General features: G+C 35.8%; 1 protein-coding gene across 1 annotated transcript in view; it reads right to left on the bottom strand.

Annotated features, from left to right (window-relative positions):
• The window catches only part of LOC306854516 (zinc finger and BTB domain-containing protein 16-A-like), a 66,486-nt gene that overhangs the window by 21,781 nt on the left and 16,870 nt on the right, over positions 1-27,835 (bottom strand). The window contains exon 4 of the mRNA XM_079392610.1: positions 17,838-17,924. Within this exon, the coding sequence (XP_079248736.1) occupies positions 17,838-17,924 (87 nt within the window). The remainder of the gene's footprint in view (positions 1-17,837; positions 17,925-27,835) is intronic.

The following is a 27,835-nucleotide window of genomic DNA, read 5'->3' as shown; positions in this document are numbered from 1 at the left end:
GAGGATCTGAAAAAAAGAGTTGTTGCTCTACATAAAGATGGCTATAAGAAGATTGCCAAGACCCTGAAACTGAGCTGCAGCACGGTGGCCAAGACCATACAGCGGTTTAACAGGACAGGTTCCACTCAGAACAGGCCTCGCCATGGTCGAACAAAGAAGTTGAGTGGACGTGCTCAGCGTTATATACAGAGGTTGTGTTTGGGAAATAGACGTATGAGTGCTACCAGCACTCCTGCAGAGGTTGAAGGGGTGGGGGGGTCAGCCTGTCAGTGCTCAGACAATACGCCGCACACTGCATCAAATTGGTCTGCATGGCTATCATCCCAGAAGGAAGCCTCTTCTAAAGATGATGCACAAGAAAGCCCGCAAATAGTTTAGGGATTACTGGAACCATGTTCTGTGGTCTGATGAGACCAAGATAAACTTATTTGGTTCAGATGGTGTCAAGCGTGTGTGGCGGCAACCAGGTGAGGAGTACAAAGACAAGTGTGTCTTGCCTACAGACAAGCATGGTGATGGGAGTGTCATGTTCTGGGACTGCACGAGTGCTGCCGGCACTGGGGAGCTACAGTTCATTGAGGGAACCATGAATGCCAGCATGTACTGTGACATACTGAAGAGGAGACTGGGCCGCAGGGCAGTATTCCAACATGATAACAACCCCAAACACACCTCCAAGACGACCACTGCCTTGTTAAAGAAGCTGAGGGTAAAGTTGATGGACTGGCCAAGCATGTCTCCAGACCTAAACCCTATTGAGCATCTGTGGGGCATCCTGAAATGGAAGATGGAGGAGTGCAAGGTCTCTAACATCCACCAGCTCTGTGATGTCATCATGTAGGAGTGGAAGAGGACTCCAGTGGCAAGCTGTGAAGCTCTGGTGAACTCCATGCCCAAGAGGGTTAAGGCAATGCTGGAAAATAATGGTGGCCACACAAAATATTGACACTTTGGGCCCAATTTGGACATTTTCACTTAGGGATGTACTCACTTTTGTGGCCAGCGGTTTAGACATTAATGGCTGTGTGTTGAGTTATTTTGAGGGGACAGCAAGTTTACACTGTTATACAAGCTGTACACTCACTACTTTACATTGTAGCAAAGTGTCAGTTCTTCAGTGTTGTCACATGAAAAGATATAATAAAATATTTACAAAAATGTGAGGGGTGTACTCACTTCTGTGAGATACTGTATGTATATATATATATATATATATATATATATATATATATAAGATTTCTTTATATACATGTGCATCCTAAATTAGAATATTGTGAAAACTATTTTTTTTCTCTGTTTTTAATTTTTTTGTAACTTATTTCAAAAGTGAAACTTTCATATATTTTGGATTCATTAGATGTAAAGTAAAACATTTCAAAAGTTATTTTTTATTATTATTAGAGCTTACAGCTTGTGAAAGTCAAAAGTCCAGTATCGCAAAATATTATAATATTTAGATTTGAGTTTCATTAAATTATCATCCCTAAAGTATAAATTCCAGGTATCTCTTGTTCTTTGGAACCACAATAATGGGGAAGACTGCTGACATGGCAATGGCCCAGAAGACGATCATTGATACAGCCAGGGCAGGACTTAGCATCGTGGGGGCCCCTGGGCTTGAGTCATTTTCGGGCTCCTACTTATGGAGCGATTTTTGTGCCAATATTCAAACAAATCCAGTGTTTTGCAAATAAACACAATCTGCTTTGCAAAGAAAAACTCGACTTTCAAACAAACGCAAAGTGATTTTCAAATACAAAACTCTTTGAGAGAAAATGCAGAGGTATGGACAAATATATGTATTGTGTGTTACAACTGTGAGACTCATTTGCCTTTTTATGAGGAAACTTGGCTTGATTTTCTCACAAATGCGACAGGCTGATTTTCTCACACGAGTGCAGGCAGATTTTCTCACATGTGCAATTGAGCAAATTTCTTTTCCAAAACAGCAGATGGCGCTGTTGGTCAATTTATGCTAGTCTCCCGAGACCTGAAACACCTCTTTACCTCTACTTTTCAGACCAATATGAGTGGGGAACAGGTGAGTTTCTGTCTTACTAGATCTATAATTAACCATTTAGATGTTTTCACAAAGCGACCCTACTACAGTGTCAGTGAAATTCACAACAAGTGCTGTAAAGTTGTTAACATGATTGATTAGTTCAAAAATCAGAGGTGACCTGGATAAACATTTAACTAGGCTGTCTTTCCCTATAAAATCTGATCCATTCTCTGTACCTCTTATCCTCTGTTGGATCGCGGGATATAGAATATACATATATATATTGATACAATTGTTCAACATTTAAAACAATGCAGGGGTATAACAATATATCGTGTCACAATATATTGTAATACTAAAATGCAAATGTATAGTGGATAGAGACAATATTGTGTACCAAAAATGAAAGCATTTTGAATTTTATTTTTACGTTAGGTCAAGTAAGATTTATTGTCTTTCTTCTACAGTATATATGTTGAAACATAGCCTACAGTGGAGAAAAATGTTGTAGGCTACCTCTGCAGTAAAAGTTTAAACGAGTGTAAAACTACACAGACAACCTACTGAGAGGAGTAGGCTAATCTAATTATACAAATAGACTACTATAATCAAACTAGTTTAAGTTCAGGTGAGCTTTATTGTGATTCAGCTATGTAAATGTACCAAAATATAATCTAAACATTAATATCCCTTATGAAAATTAGCCATGGTTTTACTAAATAAATACCATGGTATTTGTAGTATATTGAAATGGTAACCTGCAAAAAAAACATAGTTACCACATTTTTACAATAGTAAAACCAACTTTAATTTTCATAAGGGATATCATAGTTTATCATATTTATGTTTATATATAGTATAGTAATATACATGCCTTGTACAACATTTAAAACTAAAAGTGGCCTGTAAGGAGATATTTCATATTTCAACGAATATACCAGCAGATTTTAGTCTGACAATAGCCTGTTTGGAAAAATTCTACTAAAATGATGTATCTTTTTATATATGGCCGAGCAACATTTTAACTCATGAATTTAAGAATAAAAGGCTACGGTCAGGAATTATATTAGTGGCTCTTTAAAATGCAAACGTTGGTCATCTGAGTCACTCCTAGAAGAGTCCTCGCTGTCCAGAGTGTGTCTTCACCCGTGTAGCACGCTGTTTATTAAACCACTGTTTATTAAAATGATGAATTTAGTATTATATCAGCGTGATCCTATCACTTGATCCATCTCCCCAATTGACAGGACAAGAGTGACACCAGAAGATAAATATTTATAATTTTGCTTAGCTAAAAAATACGTAATTATTTTAGACAAATGAGTTGCATCATTTAAAAAAAAAAACTGTTTTAGATATTGCACTAAATGTGATTTTGTTTTCATTTTTTTATTAATAATTAATGACCTCTTGGGTGATATTACTATATCTGATACTAAATTAAATTGTCTAAGCTTTCATTTTTAAAAAATGCAGAGGTATTTGTCCATACCTCTGCATTTTCTCTCAAAGAGTTTTGTATTTGAAAATCACTTTGCGTTTGTTTGAAAGTCGAGTTTTTGTTTGCAAAGCAGATTGTGTTTATTTGCAAGACACTGGATTTGTTTGATGAATATTGGCACAAAAATCGCTCCATAAAAACACACCAGATGAGAATTTTTCTCGTCCTGACAAGTGAGCCTCAGGTGTTGCAGACTCACCCACATCTCTCAGCTACCACAGGTACATCAGGCTGTGGTGTCACAGGTGTGAAAAATCCAGTAATCGTTTTCAGTTTACTGAGTGCTTCCTTTTCACGTCGCTGTCTTTCATTTTTTAGTTTTCTTTTAAGCGCGCCGCTCCGATACCGCTTGTCCGCCATTATACTGATTAATGCGGCCGCTAGGTACAACAGTGTAAAGCCAACGCTTCGTTATCACCAATAACCAATCAGCGTAAAGCCAACGCATTGTTATCACCAATGCCAGACCAATAAACGAACCTTAATTGAAAAATAAACAAATCAAATTAACGGAAGCGGGCGGGGCCCCCTATTGGGCGGGGCCCATGGGCTCGAGCCCACTCAAGCCCAATGGTAAGTCCGGCCTTGGATACAGCACTCTGTGAACAGTAATGACCTTCTGTAACTTACCCTCTTTGTAGAGGGTGTCAAAGCATATTAATTGCAAAGTTGATGAAGGAAGAAATTGGGTAGGAAAAGGTGCGCAAGCAACAGAGATGACCGCAAGCTTGAGAATACTGTCAAGCAGAGCCGATTCAGTCACTTGGGAGAGCTTCACAAGGAGTGGACTGAAGCTGGAGTCAGTGCATCAAGAGTCACCACGCTCAGACGTCTTCAAGAAAAGGGCAACCAAGCCACATCTGAAACAGAAACAACGTCAGAAGCATGTTACCTGGGCTGTGGAGAAACAAATTGGACTGTTGCTCAGTGGTCCAAAGTCCTCTTTTCAGATAAAAGTACATTTTGCATTTCATTTGGAAATCAAGGTCTGGAGTCTGGAGGAAGACTGGAGAGGCACGGAATGCAAGCTGCTTGAAGTCCAGTGTGAAGTTTCTGAAGTCAGTGATGATTTGGGCTGCCATGTCATCTGCTGGTGTTGGTCCATTGTGTTTTATGAAGTCCAAAGTCAATGCAGCCATCTACCAGGAGATTTTGGAGCACTTTATGCTTCCATCTGCTGACAAGCTTTATGGAGATGCTGATTTCCTTTTCCAGCTGGACTTTAACACCTGGCCACACTGCCAAAACCACTTCCAAGTGGTTTGCTGACCAAGATATTACTGTGCTTGATTGGCCAGCCAACATGCCTGACCTGAACCCCATATTGAATCTATGGGATATTTTCAAGAGAAAGGTGAGAAACAGTCGACCAAACAATACAGACGAGCTGAAGGCTCAATAGTGCCTCAGCAGTGACACAGGCTGATCGCTTCCATGTCACACTTCACTGATGCTGTCATTTGTGCTAAACGAGCCCTGACAAAGTATTGAGAGTGCATAAATGAACATACTTTAAAGAACTTGAACATTTTTGATTTTCATGTGCTGTAAGCTCTAATCATCAAAATAAAAAAAGCAATTTGAAATGTTTTACTTTACATGTAATGAATCTAGAATATATGAGTTTCATTTTTTGAAATGTTACAAAAAATACATTTTTCATGATATTCTATTTTTGAGATGCACCTGTATATACATACATGCATATCTTATTATCAGTGACATATTTTTTCAGAAATGTTTGTTTTTAATATTTCTTAAAAAACAAATACACACACACACACACACACACACACATACATCTATATATATGTAAAAATCAAATAATTAATGAACTATAAATTTGTTTTTTAAAAACAATAATGCAGATGTACATGGCAAAACACTAACACCCCTGCATCTCTCTGTCTCTTTTGTATCTTGCTGCGAATGTCATGTGTTCACATGACCCTTCATCTGTCACCCCCCCCCCCCCCTCTCACTTTCTCAAGGATTTCATTTACAGACGTCAAACTGCTGACCACTCGTACTTGTTAATAATCGTTAGAACAAGGAAAAAGCCCTGTGTGACTCCACAAACAGCTGTGCCTAAAGCCCCTGCACTGGAATGCATTGTACCTACTGGTATAATTTATTCAGCAGGCCATCTGGACAGTGAGGGGACAATCAGGCTTAGAGTATGAATGACCCTCTCTATTGTTTACACATCCACAGGTCCACCTCTTACTCGGCTAATCTGTGTGACTCCTCGGGCTTTTAAAGCGCACTGCTGCTGAGGTGGCTTTTCCATGATACAAAAGACTCTCAGCAGTTTCTCATTAAGATTGTGTCCTAACTTATTCTGCTGTCGGAGGTGCAGACTCAAATCGCACACAATTACTGGACAATTAATAAATAGCTGGTGGAAAAAGATCAGAATGGTGATCAGAGAAAGTTTGAGGGTGTACTGTTCTAGAAAAAGTACAGTTCATTGCCAGAATGGAATTAGGTTTGAATAAAGTTGAATCTTAAATGCATGTGATTCAGTAAATGAAGCTCAACTGAACTAATTTGAGAGAGAAAAAAAAAAAAAACATGTGGTACTGTATAGGGAACATATATAAAGAAATGTAAAGGTGAAAATTTCATTTCTGAAAGTCTCATGTAAAGGTGAAAAAATCTTCTGAAATGCATTACGAAGGTCTCTGAAGGTCTCTGAGACAGAGAGGTTCAGAAAAAAATGTATATAGAGAGAGTGAGAAAAGAGAAGTGTACAGCGCTATGGGATGTCAGTATTCATTCAGAACAAGCCTCTCCTTTCACAACACTTAATGAGGGTCAGCGCACAGAAAAAGGTGTTGGCAGGAGTTTCAAACCTGTATTGGAATTATCACAATATACAATACAAACAATACTAAAATAAATTATAGAATATTAACAAAATTAAACATTTAATAAAATATTACCATTTAAACAGATTAAAAGATTAAAATAAAATAACCAACTGATTTAAACTGATTTCCCCAAAATTATAACAAATAATTAAAAACAAATATTAATTAACAATTTCCGGTAACACTTTATCTTAAGGTGTCCTTGTTACACGTTACATGTACTTACTATTATAATAACAATAAATTATGCATAATTACATGCAAGTAACCCTAAGCCAAACCCTAACCCTAACCATATAGTAAGTATATGTAGTTAATTAATATTACTCAGTACTTAAATATATAATTACAATGTAACAAGGACACCCTAAAATAAATTGTAACCCAATTTCCACATTAGTAACCATTTAAATCAGTGATAGATATCTAAATGTGTATGTTTGCAAGGTATAACAAGGTGTAACATGATGATGTATTGTAAGAGTGTCAGGGCTCAATAACTGACTTGAAGCTTTCTCACACTGACTGCAGCCTCACTGTTGAACTCTGTAATGAACTGAATACATATAAAATATGAGGAAAACATCAAGCAAAGAAGTTGTTTAATGAAATGTTTCATTTATTAATTCTATATGACTGCATAATTATTCAGGAATGTTTCTCTGTTTTGTCTGAGAGGTGGCATTTGCTAAGTGTCACAGTAAAGGCCAGCAGGGGGCGCACTGTGTAACAACAACTAATGACGCAGACAGTTTCCTCAAATGACCCCATCTCACAGCAGACTTCACATACATAAGCCTGTAGCTGTGAGTCACGCTTCTGTCTGAACCATCTTAATGAGCAACATTTATACATTTTTGCATCTGACCTCATTACCGTTTCCATCCAATGAGAATCAAGAATACTTGATACTGCTCTGCACATTAAGATAAGGAGTTTAATGACATTACAGAATGATTCAGATGCAGCCTTTTAATTCTATGGCCCCTAATTAAAGAAGCACATCAAATATAAAACTACTGGAGTGGATAACGCAGCCTATTAAACTACAGAGGAGTGTACAGAAAGCCATATGTATTTGTTTTTATCAGTCCATAAATCAATCAAAGCTGATGTATTGACACAACAGACTGTTTCTCACCCCCATTTGATCGTCCTGCCAATTAAGCCTTTTTTAAAAAGTTGCTGAGATCTTTTCAGAGCGGTAGAAAATTAATTCCTAATTGACGTGCTGCCTCCCCCATTTTTCCCAGGCTGAAGAGGGCTGGCAGCTGAAGAGAAACTGTACAATAGAGAGTGGATTTGCCTTTCACACTGGTCAGTTGACCCCTTGACACCCGATGACTACAAAGTTGTGAATTAGAATAAAGGCCAGAGACTTAATCCAATTCCCACAGTGCTAGTAAGCAGAGTGCGAGATCACCAAACTTTTCTAGGAACCAAAGGCAGGTTTGTGTAACATTGTAGGAAGATGAAGGAATTTAAAACTCTCGGAACGATTCAGACCTCAACTTACAAGTCTTAGAGAAGCAGTGTGTTCAGTATATGAAATGACTATGATGAAACATATTCTTAGCATATTCCATAAGATGAAAACACATGGGTGGATCGCATGAAACCTGTCAATAACATGTCCAGGTTATATTTCAGTTTGCATGTTGACATTATTTTCATGACAATGAAGTATGTGTGCCTCCCACTTGTGAACATGATGCAAAAGAAAAATTCTTATTACTATAATGCAAAATATGTTTAACTTTATTATTATTATATTATTATTGATAATAATAATAAAGTTAAACATATTTTGCATTAGTAGTATCAAATGCTCCATTATTAACATTAGTATTATTAGCATTAGAAGTGGTAGTACTAAAAATAAAATAATATCAATAATAATTTTTACTTTTTATTAACATTTAAAAAAAAATTAAATCATGGTAGTATTCGGTTACTGCCTGTAATTTATGTTAAATAATAATAATAATAAAAGAAGAAGAATCATAATAATGATCTTTTTATATTATATATTTTTTTTACATTTTGAGATTTTTAAATAATGTTTACTACCTTTACTCTATAATTTGTTAAATTATATATACTGTGTATATATATATACACACACACACACACACACACACACACACACACACACACAAACTTTAATAAGAATACTGAGAATTACAAGAAGATTCAAAACATCCATACACTGGATGAGAATTTAAATGTTAAAATGCAAATAAACTTGTAAAAAAAAAAATCTTATATAATGAAAGTCATATTTTACATTTTGTAAGAAAATAATATTTCAGTGTTTTTACTTCAGAATTTCATGTTTAATTGAATGCCATTTCTTTGTAATTATTTGTGAAATTTTACTGTAAAATTTTGAGTGAAAGTGGTTTCAAACCCTTTTTTTTTTAAATAGTCTTTCTTCCTCTTCTTCTTCTTTTTTTCTTTACTTTTTTCTATTTTGGGGTGAAATGAGACCTGGATATGTTCATGACAGATTTTGTGAAAAATACAAAAGGAAATGCTCCTTATAGTGGATCAGTTCATCAAGGCACATGAAAGAAGCCAATGCTTTTATATGCTCAACATTATATGCTTTTATATCAAACAGGCTATATGACGTAGCCATTGACTTGAACAGTCTAGTCAGTGAATAGAAAGCTTACTTGAATAGAAAGCAATGTTTGGTAAAAAAAAAGACCACAGTGAGAAGATGTAAACATGACAGCTATGTAAACAAGCACAACAAATACATCTAATCTCTTTATCTCAGAACAAACTGGGTATATTCACCTGTACTGAGCTAATTCTGTGAACAGGAGGTTCTTTCTGATAAAGACACAGAGACATATTGTGAAATCCTGTTTCTTTTGTGGCCACTGGAAAGGAATCTGGTTGGTTTTGTGAGCGCGACTGAAACATTACATAATATCAGAGTGAAAACGATGAACCTCAGGTATCTATATCAAGATATAAATTTTCATATATCTTGAAAATTAATCTAAAGAATTTTATTTTCACCAAAACCATACATCTATGTCTCCAAGCAACCAGAAGAGAGTTGTGTTAATCACAGCATCCAAAAACAAGTCACTTTTAGGTTTTTTTCGCCTTGAGTCTATCAAAAAAAAAAATCTACACTACACAGTCTTATTTACATTGCAAACGGCACAAAAAGACTGCAGTTAATTCAGCTCTTCTTAAAGGTCTCAGCAAGCATCTCCAGAATGTAATTACATACTAACTACTTCAACTACTAACTTTTGAATAGAGACACTGGCAATGTAGAAATCCTGCTGCTCTGACTCTCTCGCTCGTGAAAGCTCACGAACACAGGAATCACAGCCAGAGAGATGCACGTGAATATGTGCTTTTACAAACAATGAGCATCTTAGCAAAAACTATGGACACCCTGTGATGCCAGGAGCGTTTTATTCTGCCTCCTGACGGGCGGAAAGGACTTCATCTCTTTGCATTGAAGTTATAGCACAATAGGAAATAGTCACTGTGTGATGAAGGGGCATGCTGGGAAATCTGCAGCACCACTGAGACAATCAGTCTTGGCGGAGCTGGTGGGGGGGGTACAGGCTTGCCGAGGTCTGTCCAATACAACCTGTTTAATTACAGTCAGGTCACTGTAGATAGATTCACTATATCAATGAATACAACTTAAAAAAGCTGATTTTATGCAAATATTGAAGTTTACTAAGGCCACATATAAAGTTTTGTGAATTGCAACCATATTCAAATCCACTACATTATGAATCTATGTGTGCACAGAGATCAGGATTTACTCTTGAACTCACAATTGCTCATTTTGGGACTGAACAAGAACCAAAGATGTCACAGCCATTCAAATTGCTTGGTCTTAACTATTTTTACAGAATCACTGTGTGAGAGTACTGATCAGTTCCATTCATGAATAAATCATTTAGGTTTTGTGAACTAGATCAACTGATTTATTGAAATGATTCAAGTCAGAGGAAGAATTTGCTCACAAATCGACATGGAGCACTTTTGTGATACCTTGCTAATTTTTACCAAAGATTTCCATCAAAATTTACCAACCTGGTCTCATGGCACAAACATACCTGGGTGCACTTTTTAGTGAGACCGGTTTTGTTGATGCAACCGTGCTATTTGAATTTCCTTATATGCAGATTTGAACTGTTTTGTCGAACCATAGTTACACGGGATTTGAACCAGAGCTCCTCACCTCTCAAGTACATCTCTGTACTCCGGGAGCTACCGAACAAACCTACCGTCTATGTAAACCCATAGATATGAAGCTGGATATGTGTGATGCTAACGTGCAAAAATTTCCCAGCATATTAATATTGTTTTGATGTCATAACATGATATTCTTCAAGTAATTGTGCGAAAATTACACTTTATTAATCGAAACTCTGTAAATTTGAGTGAAAGGAATAAAAGACGTCAGAGTTGGAAACAGTAATATGTACTTATTGGTACGTATTTCGCGTCTCGCTAAAAAGTGCGCCCAGGTAGGCTACATTTATGCCATGAGACCAGGTAGAAATTTACAGAGCCCCACACAACATGCATTAAAAAAAAAAAATGGGGGAAAAAAAATTAGGGAACAAATTAGTAAATCTTGGAACCAAATTAATAATTTATGGAGATCTTGTTTTTTACTCCACATGTCATGTGCGAGACTCCATAATTTTTGATGGATTATTATCTGTAAAATATACGGACAACATACAAGTGGTCCATGATTTTGATATGTGAACAAATCATTCTTCTGAGAATCTTTTTAATGAATCATTTAATACAGTGCATTTATTTATGAATTGGCTTGGAATATAAAGCAAATGTCACATTGACCATTCATGATCATTTTTATGATGCTTTTGTGTCTTAAATGAAGATTTGAAAGCTTCAGTCTCTATGCATTTTCATGGAAAAGAACAGTCAGGATATTCTTCAAAAATTGACCTTTTTCATTCCACACAAGAAAGAAGGTCATACATGTTTGGAACGATTCTAAGAACCACAGTGTGCATGTGTGAGGAAAACACATGCGTTATCACATGGAGCCGCTGTAAATGATTCCTTTAAAATGCATCAGAGTCACATGAGCTCAAATGCATTTTACTAAATATAACCAGGTAGATTGGTGTGTGTGGATGACTTTGACACATTGGCTATACCTCAGATGACCCCGGCGATTTGCTCGGGTGCAAAGTGAGAGGCAGACGGGCCAATCTACCAAAGTAAGGAAGGGTCTGCTTAATAATTAACGCAACAAGAGATCCATTGCTCTTGTTTAACCACTGTTTATTATGTGGGCCAGATCGCTGAAGTCACAACGTGTTCCCGGCAAGTTATTCCACTGTGCCCTCACCCCAACTGTAAATGCAAGACACTTCCTGTGCCGTGAGATGAGCACGATGGAAGAGTTTTAGGAAATCTGACGTCATAAGCACATAAGACAGATGGACGAGCGGTCACCCCTCAGGCCAAAATCGTTTAAAGGCAAATCGCTTCTATTCCGGTCCCAAATAAAACCCCTTTAATAACATTTTATTCCTGCTCTGCGAAGGATGCGATAAAGCGCTTCTCCGTCGGGAGGGGAGAAGAGGAAAAGAAAGCTGTGATGTGCTGGCCTGCTTTCCAACCGGCGGGCAGGCATCGGTCCTGAGGCACTAGTGAGTTTTATTTTAGGAAGCTTTTAAGTAGGTCAGCTCTCTAGTAGGTCTTGTCTATGACAGCACAGCGGCTGAGTGTAAACAACAGCACATGATGTTGTTTGTCTCTCGCTCTGTCCTGGCACCAAATGCCACCAGCTTCCCCCCTTCGGCCGGCCTCTAAAAACCTAAAAAAAAAAGGCCGTTCACCTCTGACATTCTTACATATGCTGGCGTTCTAGGACAATCGTGTTGCTTAAAGCCCGAGTCAGAATTAATATTCAAATGCAAGAAAAAACTGTCTAGGAAAAATCAAACAAAAGTTACTCCTCAGTTGGCTGCTTTATGATTTGAGGACATCTGACCCTTGGATAAGTAACTGACTTGAGTAACAACAATAAAAAATCAAACCATCCAGTAAAAATAAAATAAAATAATAAAATAAAATATTTACAGTATATAAGTACCATGTTGGTTTTCAGGCAATACAAAAAAAATGTTCTTCTTCTTAATTTATCAGTAAATTAGACATTTAATTTTTATATTTTCCTATTTTCATCTTTAAATTACATTTTGCTGTATTCTAACACTCAAAGTTAATGCATAAAAACTAAATCTTTAGCATCTCAAAATAAATATTCATTTTTCATACTGTGCATTTCAGTGTTGTTATGCCTAAATTCACTTGCAGCATTCAAACTGATTTTATTTTAAACTTTTTAATTTCTAAAAAAAATAGTACAGAATTTTATTAATGGGCACTTATTACTGTTAATAAAATAAAAAAGAAAGAAAAATAGCAGAATTGACCGTCTATTTTTATTTATTTATTTTATTGATTGATTAAAATTAACAATCAGAAGTGTATATAGGATGCCTGTTTTTTATTTATTTGGAAAATTGGGGGGGAAATTACAGAACAAAACAAAGGGTTTTTGAGACGTTTTTCAAAGCTACTTTTAATTATGTAATTAATTTGATTAAAAACTTGAATAAATGTATAGCCCTATATATTTTTAGAAAAAAATTTATGTGACAACAGTTTCTTGGCAGGCCAAAGAAGAAAAAAAAGTTGGTAAATTTCTCAATTTTCATGCCTAGAAATGAATTTTGTTCCCAGAAATTAATGCAGTTAAGAAATGGCTACTTCAAATGAAAACAAAGCCCTAGATTTCATACAGGAAGACTTTCTTGGCTCCATAGAAGCCAGAGTAGAAATGTAAAATTCTTGCTTGGATATGTCCAGAAAATGTATGTAAGTGATGACAACATCTCTCACTTTGACCAGAGTGAGTGATAGCCAGAGCCCAGCGGTAAAAAGGCTTCTCAAAATGGATGAGGTATATTCTCCCCTCCTCTCCACTAAATGTGCTGCCAAACTGAAACGGAGAACGGGATGTTTACAAGTTTGGAAGAGAAGGTATAAAATTCTGGGCATCATTAACACCACCTCTATGTCGACATGCATTAAGTATTTATACAGTGTGTGCCACAGCGAGTTACAGTTACATGCCAACGTTTTAGAGAGGGTTATCGTCTTTCTCCCTGCGGAACACAGGCGACAGATATTGCACCCTCATTGTAGTAGCATCATAACATACTGTAAAAATAACACAAATATATTACAGAATCCTGGTTTGGATCCAACAGAAATTCAGACACTTTATGAACTGGCTGCCATGGAAACATTTAGCACCTCAAATCCAAGCAGATGACAAAAGTATGGCACCTTGTTTAATTAGGACTCAACCTTTATATAGACTCAACATGTGGATCATTAGCCCCATGAAACGCTTTTATACCCAGAGAGCAAATTAATTAGTGCAGTCTGGAATACCTGTAACAGACTGCATCCTCTGACGCCAGTCTATAAGCCAATAAGTAACAGAAGTACATAAGGTAGAAATGATGGTTATATAGGACGAGGTATAGAGATTAGAGCTCTGCTACTGGAAACAAGTGGCCGGGAAAATGCTTGGACGTTAACAAACACTTACAAACTAATTGAATTGGATAAAGTATAAAATAACTGGCACTCAAGTGTTTCTCAGAACTAACTTCGCTTTACTTTTTATCATTTCAAATATAACAAACTTCTTTTTGTGAAATGTTTTGATTGAAAAGTGTGCTTGAGTTATCTTTATGTACAATAAATGATTGGTTAACTTTTTTTTTTTTGCTGCAACATTGAGACATGTTTCATCATGGCTCAAGTGTCCAGATTCTTTATGGGATCACTGTTCATAGATTCAGGGACATTTGTGGCATTTTTTCCACTTTTATTGATATAAACAGTGGACTGAAGACAGGAAAGATGCAGGAATGAGATCAGGAAATGTCACATATGTCACATATGATTATGTCTGGTATGACTATGACTTGGTATGTCCCCAGAAGTATCATTACATACCAATCACATGTTCTTTTCAAGTCTGAATAGTTTTCTGTGAATTGACTGAAATTTAAGTTGCTATTCCCTCTAGTGAGCTGTTAACCTGAGAACAGATGTGACCGGATCACTTATTCAGTGAGACGAACTAATGAACAAATCAGTTCAACCCCTGAATGAATCACTCAGCTCGATTTGTGAACTGAATCAGCTGGTTTATTGGTGTCATTAATAGAATGACACGCTCATGTGATCCAGTTCTTGAATATTGAATCACTGAATCAAAGATCCAGTAGCATTTAGACTTTTTTAATCATGGTGCAAGTGTCTAAGTTCTTCTTTATGTGACTGCTGTATATACAGATGATTCAGGGATATTTGTGGTAATCTGAATAGCTTTCTGTGTAGAACAGACTAGAATTGAAGTCGTTATTCCCTCCAGTGAGTTAACCCGAGAACCGCTGTGACCAAATCACTGATTCAGAGAGGGTCCACTCATGAATGAATCAGTTTGTTGAATGAAACTTTATTGAAACTGGATCAAAAGAATGACTTGCTCATATATTCCAGTTCTTGAATCTTGAATCACTGAATCAAAGGAGGCGGGGGGGTTGTTTAAATCATGGCTTAGGTATCCAAGTTCTTCTTTTTGTGAGTACTGTTTATATAGCAGATTTAGGGACATTTGAGGCATTTTCTTTCACTTTTATTGATATAAACAGTGGAGTTAGGACAGGAAAATATGCAGAAATGTGATCAGGAAATGTAAAAATCTAGACTCAAATTGGTATTGCCACTACGGCAGTTCATATGACTATAACAGTTAGACCCCAAAACTAGACTGAAATTAAGTCACTATTCCCTCCATTGAGCTGTTAACCAAAGTACTGCTGTGACTGGATCACTTATTCAGTGAGATCAGTTCAATCCATGGATGATTGAATCATTCAGCTTGAATTATGAATAGAATCAGCTGGTTTATTGAAACTGGATCAAAGAATGACCTGCTCATGTGTTCCAGTTCTTGGATCTTGAATCACTGAATCAAAGATCCAGTTGCAATGGTTCTCGAGTTAATAGGGGGGATTGATTTTTTGTTATCTAAGCTGTGACATTTAGACATTTTTAATCATGCTTAAGTGTCTAAGTTATTCCTTCTGTGACTGTATATACAGTAGAATCGGGGACATTTGTGGCCTTTACTTTTCACTTTTTTGATAGAAACAGTAGAGTGAGGACAGGAAAAGATGCAGGAATATGATCAGGAAATGTCAAAAGCTGGACTCAATCAAAGCCCCTTTAAGGCAAGTCATGTCACTCGGCGTCCATCTTTGAAAAGCTTCTTGGGCATGCAAGTGCAGCTCCTATCACTTTGAATGGGGAAACATCAAATTCTCCAAAACTGTTCACTACGCTTACGATTAAATTTCATATTTGAAATCACCAATGAAATCTGACAGCAACTGTGTCATAAATGTTGTTTCTTTTTCTCAAATAGCAAAATAAAATGTTTATTTTCTGGGCTAGACCCGCCAGTGCGCATGCGCAGTCCTGAGCGCACGTCTCAGAGCGCTGACTGTTTCTATAGCAACCGGGACTTTTAACGGCAGCTGCAGTGACGCGCTGACTTTACTGATTAGCTCTTTCATTCAGAAGGTGGGGCTTCCTGCAATTGAGCGATCATATTAAGCGTTGCATTTTTCCCCATTCAAAACTATATGAGTGACACGTCTTGGGTATTCTATAGTCTATAGACTCAACCTGGTATTGCCATCAAGGTAGTTATATGACTATGACAGTTAGGCCTCTAAAAAACCATCACATATCAGTCACACATTCTTTGAGTCTGAATAGCTTTCTGTGTAGAACAGACTGAAATTTAAATCATTATACCCTCCAGTGAGCTGTTAACCCGAGTACTGCTGTGACTGAAGCATTGATTCAGAGAGGGTTCACTCATGAACGAATCGGTTCAATGCATGAATGAATGATTTCAGCCTGATTTGTGAACCGAATCAGCTATTTCACTGAAACTGGATCAAAAGAATGACTTGTTCATGGGATCCAGTTCATTAATCACTGAATCACTGAATCAAAGATCCTGTTGCAATGGTTCTCAGGTTAACAGCTCACTGGAGGGGGTTGATTTTTGGTTATCTAGGCTAATCGTGGCTTAGGTGTCCAAGTAATTTCTGGAAATGCTGTATATACAGGAGATTCAGAAACATATGTGGCATTTGCTTTTCACTTTTATGACAGAAATATTAGAGAGAGAACAGGAAATATGATCAGGAAATGTCAAAAACTGAATTCAAGGTTCATATGACTATTTAAGCCCCAAAACTGACAAAACCTCATCAGACACCAGTCACACATTCTTTTTTGAGTGTGAATTGCTTTCTGTGTGGAACAGACTGTAATTGAAGTTGTTATTCCTTCCAGTGAGCTGCTTCCCAAGAACCGCAGTTCAGTGAGGGTTCACTCATGAATGAACAGTTCAATACATGAATGAATAATTTCAGCTTGATTGTGAACCAAATCAGCTATTTCACTGAAACCGGATGAAAAGAAGGATCTGTTCAATTTATCCAGCTCTCAAATTCAACTCACTGAATCAAAGATCCAGTTGCAGTAGTTCTCAAGTTAACAGCTCACTGGAGGGGAAGATGACTTGGATCATTTCTGGCTGTTCCTCACACAAAGCTATCACATGGCTTCTGAAGACTTGTAACATAACACATGAAAAAACAACAGGTCAAGTAAACAATGACAGAATTTTCATTTTCATTAGACTATAGTTGAATGCCGTACATGCTTCAATGTGTCCTGACAGAGTACACTCAGGTATGCAGCAACAAAAACAAGTTTACACTCAATATATCATCCCATGCCAACCCCTATCAGAGCACACTATTTACCTCACCTAAAATATGATTATTAAAATGTCTGTAGTATCACCCAACCTTGCAGTCATCAGATGTCAGTAAATATGAATATTTGACAGGAGGGTGGCAGCTGAGCGCTGTTGGCGTGTTAATGATCGTGCCAGAGCACCTATGACTCACAGGCTCTGGTAACTCAGTACAGTCGCTCTAACAAATGTACGTGCCTCGCTTAGACAAAGTGATGGAGATTGGTGAAACATGGCACTGCTGCTGTGCCAAATCGGTGTGCCGCCCTGCCCTGTAACACCACATATTATTGGCTGAAGTTTTAGAGGGCACCGAAACCTTCTCTGCTGAATTATAGAAGACCATCAGAATGGAGTTTTGATAGGTTCATAAACATGATTGCTACTGGTACATGCATGACGCATCTCCACTTTACTGTTGTTTTTTCCACTGTGGTTAACAAGGGTGATTTAGTGAAGTGGTTTGCGGTTAGATGAGGGTTGATAGGAGGGTCCTACCTGTGTGAGTCTGTCGATGGGCTTCCAGGGCATCTTCCTTGGAAAACTGAGCGCCACACTGATCACATACTAGTGCTTTTGGTCCAGCTGGAAGAAAGAAGAGTTCAATAAAAGTAAATACCAGCTGGCTGATGGCTTAATTGGGAACAACAATTTTAGTTTTATAGTAGAAGTTAGAATTATTATTATTAATATTAGTAGTAGTGTTTAGTATTATTAGTAGAAGTCATTTTAGTGTGTGTGTGTGTGTGTGTTAGATGAAAAAATCATGAAGCTTGTGTATATATACAGTGCCTTGCGAAAGTATTCATACCCTTAATTTTTTTTTTCACGTTTTATGTTGCTGCCTTATGTTACACTGCTTTAAATTACTTTTTTACACATCAATCTTTTTACACTCAATACACAATAATGGTAAAGCAAAAAAATAATAATAAAAATAACATCCTTGCAAATGTATCAAAAATAAAAAAAACTTAAATGATTCCATTGCAGTACTCATACCCTTATCCGGGACAGCTGGAATTTAGCTCAGGAGCATTCATATTACTTTTAGGTGTTACTAGACTTTGAGTGAAGGCAAGCTGTGGCAAATTCAATTGAATGTGTATGATTTGGAAAGGCATATACTTCTTAATAAAAGGTCCAACAGCTGATAATGCATATCAGAGCAAAAACCAAGCCCTGGGGTCAATAGAACAGTCTGTAGAGCTCAGAAACAGGTTTGCGTCAAGCCACACATCTGGGGTAGAGTTCAGAAAACAATTCTGCTTCATTGAAGGGTAATAGAAGCATGTAGTACCTGTTACCCTTAATGGAAGAAGTTTGAAACAACCAGGATTCTTCTTAGAGCTGGTCTCCTGGCCAAACTGAGCAATTGATGGAGAAGGGCTTTGGTTAGAGTGGTGATGAAGAACCTGATGGTCCCTCTAGTTGAGCTCCATGATCATATGTGGAGATAGGAGAAATCTACAGAAGGACCAACATCACTGCAACACTCCACCGATCTGGGCTTTATGGCGGTGTGGCCAAACTCAATACTCTCCTCAGTGAAGACAAAAGAAAACTTGGAATTTACAAAAAAGCACCTAAAGGACCCTCAGACTCTGAGAAATCATATTTGAAGGGAACCAGCTCTGCTCATCACCTGCAGAGTACCATCCCAAAAGTAAAGTGTGCTGGTAGCAGCCTCATGCTATAGGACTGTTTTTCAGCAGCAGGGACTGAGGGACTCATCAGAATAGAAGAAAAGCTCAATGCCCCAAAATATTGAGATAGCCTTAATGAAAACCCAGTCCAGAGCATTCAGAACCTCAGACTGGACAGAAGGTTTCCCTTCCAACAGGACAGTGACCCTAAGCACACAGCAAGAGTGGCTTATACACAACGCTGTGAATGTCTTTGAGTGGCCAAGCCACAGCCTGAGCTTGAACCTAATCAAATATTTCTGGAGAAACCTGAAAATGTGCGTCTACCCCATCCAACCTGAAAGAGCTTGAGAGGTGAAGAGGTGAGGAGACAAATGGCAGATAATTGCCAAACGTTGATGAGCAAAGCTTGTGACATCAAACAAAAAAGACTTGAGGCTGTAAAGGTACTTCAGCTAAATATTATTTAAGGGTATGAATACTTATGCAATGTGCTTATTTGAGTATTTTTAATAAATTGCAGGATTATAATTATTTATTAATAGGATTAATACATTAATAAAAGGATTAATAAATAATTTTTAATAAAGCTGTGACAATTCTGTTTTTGCTTTGTCAATATGGTGTATGGAGTGTAGATTGATGTGGGGGTAAAAAGTAATTTAAAGCAGTTTAACATAAGGCAGCAACATAACAACATGTGAAAAAAATGAAGTGGTATGAATACTTTCACAAAGCACTGTAGGGCTGTAGTAAACAAATTAATCGTTGGAGAACGTCGTTGGAGAAATGGAGATGCACAGTGTTGCCATTTTAGCGACATCGCAGACCCCTTTAGCGACTTTTATCCCTTCACAAAAGCACCCAAACTTTATTTAGTTTCTGAGACTCGCCGGTAGAGCGAGAGGTCTTGCTTGCCCAGCGCACGCACTCTCTCTCTCTCTCTGTCTCTCTCTCTCTCTGCGGAGAGGAGCAGTGCCTTCAGTTAAACACAGATATTATGTTGCTTCTCTAATTTTACATGCAAGTATAGACTAAATCACAGCACAGCTATTGTCTTTATCTTATGTGTATTCATCAGACGACGGCTCGATTATCAGGATTTTTGTGCAGATTAACATCTTGGAAGGGAGAGCTTTATATGTATTTTTAATTAGTTGCGTTTCAATCACTTTTTCATATTAATTCTGTTGTCTGACAACAGAAACAGTCAAATATATCAGTGAAAATTATTTATTGAGAATTTGGCTGAACCAAAATACAGTATGGGCACAGAGAGGCAAACAAATGTAATAATAAATAATATATGCACATTTTGCATGTTCAGACGAAGAGCTGCCGTCGTGCAAAAATGTAAACAGGTTTGTGTAAGTAAATTGCTCAGTGCAAAGAAAGAGAAGTAATGGGAACCTGGTATTTCTATGTTCTTTTTTCATGTGTCTAATAGACATGAACAAGTTCTTTGAAAAACATCTATGACCTATGAAACATGACTTCATGCTCTATGTTGACTATGGTTTCAATAATACTAAACATATATTTACATAAAGCATCCATATTTATCCATGCCCATGCTGATTAGAGTATTAAAAACTTGAAAAGTATTCATTTAAGGTACATTTAGAACAAACAAAAATGTGCGATTAAGTTACGATTAATCACGAGTTAACGCATGACAATCATGTGATTAATCGCGATTAAATATTTTAATCGATTGACAATTTACTAATGATGTAATAAAATCACTAAAACTGAAATAAAAATAAATTAAAATTAAATAAAAAATGCTATTATAATACTTATTCATATTTGAGTTAGCTTTTATTTGTTCAGTTTTATTTTTTTATGTTAGTAATTTTGTTGTGCATTTGTAATTTTTATTATTTTTATTTGTTTTTAATAATATGTTTATATATTTTTATTTTAGTTTTAGCAAGTTAATTTACATTATTTCAGTTAGGTGCCAATGTTTTTGTAAGTTTAAATTCCTCAACTAATATTTATATTTTATTTAATTTCAGCTTTATTTCAATTACCAAAAAAAGATTTTGAATAGTTTTCATTTTAGTTAACAATAATAACACTGACATTACATGGCTGAAGTGATAATCTGACCTTCGCTAATATAAATGTAATTTTGATATATCAAATATCCTGAAGAAAACACGTTATGACTCGTATATCTTCAGAAATCTGGTTTATCTAGCATGCCTACATTTTCCAAAATTTAATATCACATATGTGGAATATTCTTCCAATAAAGCCATTAAAACATTAAACTATGGAGCAAAATCATGAATTGGCAAATATATAATGTAGAATTATAAACCTGTACCATGAACAATGTACTGGATAGAAAACAGTACACAGGCATTATTGTTGATCTGTCAAATATACTTTTTTAAGCTCTTGTTTAGAAAGTCAAACCATAAAATGAACTGAATAGAAAACAGAAACAATGCCAAAAGCTGAAATTGTGTTGTTTCAAAGTATGAGTTGTTTATGACATTAAACATAATTCATTTTTCCCCAACACACATCAACAGGGTAAAATACTGTCCCTTGACAGAATCAAAGAGATGTTCTTATCTACAAGAGCTGGCAGCTTTCTCTTGTCTTTTCTTGATAAAAGACCGTAAAGCATAAGCCGAGGCAGAACAGACAGCAACATGTCCTAAAGGATATTAAAGCGCTTTGTATCTTCAGACTGATTTATGTCATGTACAATGAGTCTCTTCTTACAAACAACACACTATGCCCATTTATGATGTGTTCATAGAGATAACAGTAATAAATGATAATCATCTAGCAGGAAAGGTCATATCAGGTTGACGGACCCTCAGGCAGGTACTACTCATGTTTTCCTGTAAAAGCAGATGATTTTGATCAACTGTAATTCATTTATCAACGCTAAGGTTGTTTCTTCAGGGTGAATATCACAAAGCCTGTCAAGCCTGTTTTATTTCATTAAAATACATAACTAGTTGCAATTTTGGGGTCAGTGAGTTTATGTATGTATGTATAAACTATATATATATATATATATATATATATATATATATATATATATTGCTCACCAAGGCTGCATTTATTGCATTTATTTAAAACAAAAGTAAAAACAGTAATATTGTGAAATATTGTTACAATTTAAAATAACTTTTTTAAATACATTTTAAAATGTAATTTATCCCTGTGAATTTTCAGAAACCATTACTTTAGTCTTCAGTGTGAACAGACAATTCAAAAGAGCAGCATTTACTTGAAGCATAAATCTTTTGTAACATTAAAAATGCAGTCAAGTTGCAAGTTAATTAATAAAACAAATAAAATAACTAAATACAATAAATATAAATAATAATAAATACTACTACATTTCCCCTCCAATTCTAATTACTGTAATGTATATTTTACTCTTGAATCTGTTTGTAATTTTCATTATTATGATTCTCATTACATTCTAATTACTGTATTACAGAAAATCACCTTGTCTGGACACAATAAATAATTAACTGGAGGCCTTACATCATGCACTACGCATAAATCAATTTAAATAGTGTAACATTGTTTTTTTTCTCACATTACGTTAACGAGAATGATAATTTTTCACATTACGATAATGAGAATGGGTGGGGGCTGCTTAATTATCCTGAAAATAATGTCATAACGCAAAAAAAAGAAAAGAAAAGAAAATCTTAATGGTCCTAAAAATAGGCTATGCAAAATTCACACCATTAAGACATCATTAAACATATGAATCACCTGCACAGATGGAAACACATATTACAAGGTGTACAAATGCACACACACAGAAAGAAAAGAATCATTTAACCCACTTGCAACCAGCGATCCTTAATAACTGGACTAAATAACTGTTCTGATGGCCATCAACCGCCTGAGGGAATCCATCTATTAATAGTATTAGATCCACCTGTGGAGCTGCTGGCCCATTATGAAGTAGGCCAGGATGTTTCCATCACTTCAGAAACACTCTCGATAAACCACACACACCGAACAAGAAGAAATGGCTGGCTGACGTTGCTTTTTCTGAAAAATTCATGAGGGACAAGACCTCAAAAGAGAGAAGTGAACAACATCTTCGGTTCACCACGCATAGCTTGGACACAACATCTACAACTATGCTTGGACACAACATCTACAACTATGGCTTCTGCTAGCAGGTTTTTACCATTTCCTGCAGACTTCGTACCTCAGACTCAGGAAAAAAAATCGATAAAATCCAAATGTATAATGAACTTCGGCTCATCAAGTATCTATTTTCACTCAGCTGGCCTGAAATGGCTTTATTATGACTCATTAAAGCACCCACAAGCTTCATGAAGTCAGCCAGCTAGCGCCTAAATTAGCCTCTTTCCACATACACTTTCTTCTCATTCCTTCTGGACAGCAACCAAAGCCCTTTAAAGTTTAAAAATGCACTCATTTACAGAATCATTACAAACCATGCTCAAAAATACTTTGATGGCGTGACTCATCAGCGCCAGCGTAAAGTACGCCTGTGAGAACATTTCTAATGCGCTTGAATGAAAATGCTCAGTGTTTTTGGTTTATTTTTGTCTTGTTAGTGAAAGATAGTAGCTAGAGTTCAGGTCTTGCTTTGAAACCTCGATGATTGTGTCTCAAAATCTAGAGAGCTACCTACCTAGACAGCTTTTATTGTGAATCATGTGTCATTTCAGCATATCTAATTTGTTCTGTTTTGATGCAGCCATGCCCGGCTCATACGTCTCTTCGCACACGTTTCCAAAAGCTCGCTACACATTTAGAAACCACAAAGCAGATCCCACATTCAATAGTCTTGTGTTCTGTTTCAGACAGCACATTGTGCACTGTACTGCCCATGAAAAACAGCCCAAACAGCCTCCAGACTGGCTGCAATCACCCTCCATCAAAACACTTTGTCTGGCATACAAAAATAAGATTCAATCTCGTGCTGAATACCAAATTAGAGCATTAGAAAACAAGGGCTTCTGCTACTTGGCAACCGTTGGGATGTAAAGCAGCAAAATCCAATGACGGGCCAGAAGAACTAGGGCTTTTATGTGCTATAAAGACTGAATTAGATTTTTATTTAAATTTTCCCCTTCCCCATTTGCAAATTAAAGACTCAAGTTAACAATCATAAATTGTAAGTGTTTGGACATCAACACTGAAATAACGTTATTTTATCTTGTAATTTGCGAGAGTAAGTCGAATAATAGGTCATGGTGAAAAACAGCACAAAGGTCATAATATTAAAGCAGCTCTACATATAAACTAAGCAGGCTGATCTAATGCCCATTAAAAATAGCCTTCTGTCAGTCTCTGCGACAAAGTACAAAGAAAGGTAATTTATTAGTATGCTGACATCCGCAGGTCCGTGAGGTTTAAATCCACCTGATAGAGGTCGGGAGGTGAAACAAAATGCACTTTCCAAGAGTAAGGTGTGAACTAGGGTCTGAAATGCTTTAAATTATACAAAACAACAACAATAATAATAATAATAATAATAATAATTCTCAACCTAAGAAGATTAAAAAGTATTATGGGGACGTTCTGTGAGGTTTGCCTTTTTTTTCAACCCTGTTATAAAACAAATCGGGGACCTATGGAAGCCAGTTTCCACCACTGAATAAAAAGTAAAAAAAAAAAAAAAGGTGATTGCGACTTTTTATCTCGCAATTCGGAGAAAAAAAAGTCAGAATTACCTTTTAATTTTTTTATTCAGTGACGGAAACGGGGCTTCCATAGGGACCAAATTTTCTAGCAATAAACATTAAAAAACTAATTTAAATATACAAAATGTATTTACATAAAATACATTAAAAAAATTGCTAAATATATAGATAAACCGATTTTAAAAAGCCTAGTCAGTTTTCCTAGATGTCCTAATTTTAAGGACTGTTAAAATGAGTAAGATTAGCAAATAATAAATAATAATAAACAATAAACATAATAAATACATAATATTAGTAATGGTATATAAAATATGCTATTAATATATATTAAATGATACAAATAAAAGCAAATACTTAATAATTTTGATTAAAGATTTTGACAATAAATTTAATATAAATATTAACAATATTTAATATAAATTAATTTCATATTCAATAAACATTAAAAATCAAATGTATTTGGCTAAATGTCTTTACATAAAATTCATAAAATCGATAAATATTAAACAGATACAATTTTGAAAGAGCCAGAAAAATGCCGGTAACTGGGTGGAAATTTAGCCCTAAATTTGGGTAAACTTTTAAGTTAGTTTACTAAGGTGTCATAATATTAAGGACTGTTACAGTGAGTAAGATTAGCAAATAATAAATTATTAAAAAGTATTTTGACAATTAATTTAATATTCAATAAACATTAAAAATCAAATGTATTTGGCAAAATGTATTTACATAAATTTCATAAAATAGACAAATATAGATATATAGATATAGATAAATATAGAAATATAGATAAACAGATACAATTTTCAAGAAGCCAGAAAAAATTTGGTAACTAGGTTGAAACATATCCCTAAATTTGGGTAAAATTTAAAAACAGTTTATGAAGGTGTCAAAATTTTAAGGACTGCTAGAATGAGTAAAATGAGTCATATAAATTATATATATATATATATATATATATATATATATATATATATAAAGAAATTAAATAAATAAATAATAATTATACTAATAAGTAAAAATAATATCAAAATTATATGAAAATATAATATTACTATATACTAAATATTAATAAACAATAAATAAAAGTAAATAATTACAAATTATTTTGACAATGAATTTAATATAAATTCAACAGATTGTCAAAATGAAAATATGCATTTTTTGCATATTTGAAGGTTTAAACACAGTTGAAGATGTCAAGACCTCTGACAGGTCAAAATCCACATTTTAAAAGGAAGGATACGGACATTAGACTTTCTGCGCTAAGGTATTTTTCAGATTTATCAAACATATTTAGGATACACTAAGATACATCTTAGTATACTCTATTAAGGGAAAGTGTCAGAACCTGGCATGGTGGTGCATGAACTGTAAGGCATGCCCTCGGACGTAACCCTTTAACACTTAAACCGCAGCGCAGACGTCTGCTTCATCTTCTCCAGCCTGCCTCCAAAGGCCTGAAGTCAACATTTCTGTTTTCTTTCTGCGTTTTTTTATTTATTTAGGACTTCGCCAATGTCCTCCCTCCACCCCAGCGCTCACGCTATTTTGGAGAGCAGTGGCTTGGAGAGCAGTCAAGTTTGATTAATTTGGGGATTTGGGTACAGTATGTTCCTGGACACACATCTGCGAGCAATCATAAATGCTCCAGAATGCTGGCAGAACATCCAGACCTGCCGGCAGCTGATGATGTCATCAGTGCGAGGGAAGAGCTGGCATGTCGCCAGGCTCCGAGCGTAGGGCTTCTCCCAGACAGAGAGAGAAAGACAGAGGAAAAAAGAGAAAGAGACATTAAGAGAAAACATCTTGACAGGGCTTTTCAGCCCGAATGCCGCGCATGATAAAGATTCGCTCTTGTTTCTGCTTCGTGTCGTGCGTGAACAGGTGCGACGGCAGATTACGAGCAGATTAAATGTGGGAGTAACTGAATATTGTTGCCAGTGTTTATGATATTGATTTTTAACAGATTAGGAGGGTTGGATTTAGGGAAAAATAATAAATCTTTTCCTCTCGCTTTCATAAACACACAAAAAAGAAGCAGACAGAGAACAAGAAATAAAAGAAAGAGGACTTTTCAGTTCATTTGGTGAAGAGAGCTGTCAGAATCTTGACAAAAACGTGTGCTGATGAAGTCAATTGAGGTGGGCTTCACAAACCCTCCAGAGAGACAACTACAGACTTAATCAGACAGATGGACACACTCTCTCTCTCTCTCACACACACACTTCCTGCTGCCAGTCTAAGTATATTTCCTCTCCACTTGAAACAGGATATTCCCCTCTAAAGCACAATTTAGAGTGGGCAACTACTGAATTCAATAAGCATCAATCACAGCATCCCTGATACTGAGTCAAGAGCCTTGACCTGAAAAAAGTAGGTTTGAATCCTGCCTGCAACATGTTGAAATGTAATTTCTCCATTTTTCTCAAATAATGTCCTTTCTCTACTATCATAAAAGGGAGAAAATGCTTCCTAATATTTTAAATCATCGATCCAACAGTAACAGGCTGATATATATTGGACTGTACAGGCTGATTTTTATAACTGATATTATAATAATTTTAAAGATTGTCTTCAAGTGTTTTTTTGTGGCATATTTGTGAGCATATAATTTGCTATAACTAAACTGCATTAGTCCATATCATATATAGAGTTGGGTCACTAAAATTGTTATGCTATATATATCATTATTTTTTTATTAATTTGCATTTTTACAAAGGATAGGACATAGTAGGACATAACATAGACAACAACACCAGAGAAACAGAACTAACTAACTAAATGTTTTACATGTGGTTTCATTATTAAAAAAGTTGGTTTTACATGTGATTATATGAAGTGCCGATGTGAGGTTGTGCTGTGTGTGTAAATCTCTATTATATATCCGTATCTAAATATATATGTATATCTACATACGGACCTTAATATAAATGTATATATACAACCCGAATTCCGGAAATGTTGGGACGTTTTTTAAATTTTAATAAAATGAAAACTAAAAGACTTTCAAATCATATGAGCCATTATTTTATTCACAATAGAACATAGACAACATAACAAATGTTTAAATTGAGAAATTTGACACTTTTATCCACTAAATGAGCTCATTTGAAATTTGATGCCTGTTACAGGTCTCAAAAAAGTTGGGCACGGGGGGCAACAAAGGGCTGAA

This window comes from Barbus barbus (assembly GCF_936440315.1).
Source record: "Barbus barbus genome assembly, chromosome: 34".
Taxonomy (NCBI): Eukaryota; Metazoa; Chordata; class Actinopteri; order Cypriniformes; family Cyprinidae; genus Barbus; species Barbus barbus.
This window is presented reverse-complemented; position numbering and strand designations above follow the sequence as displayed.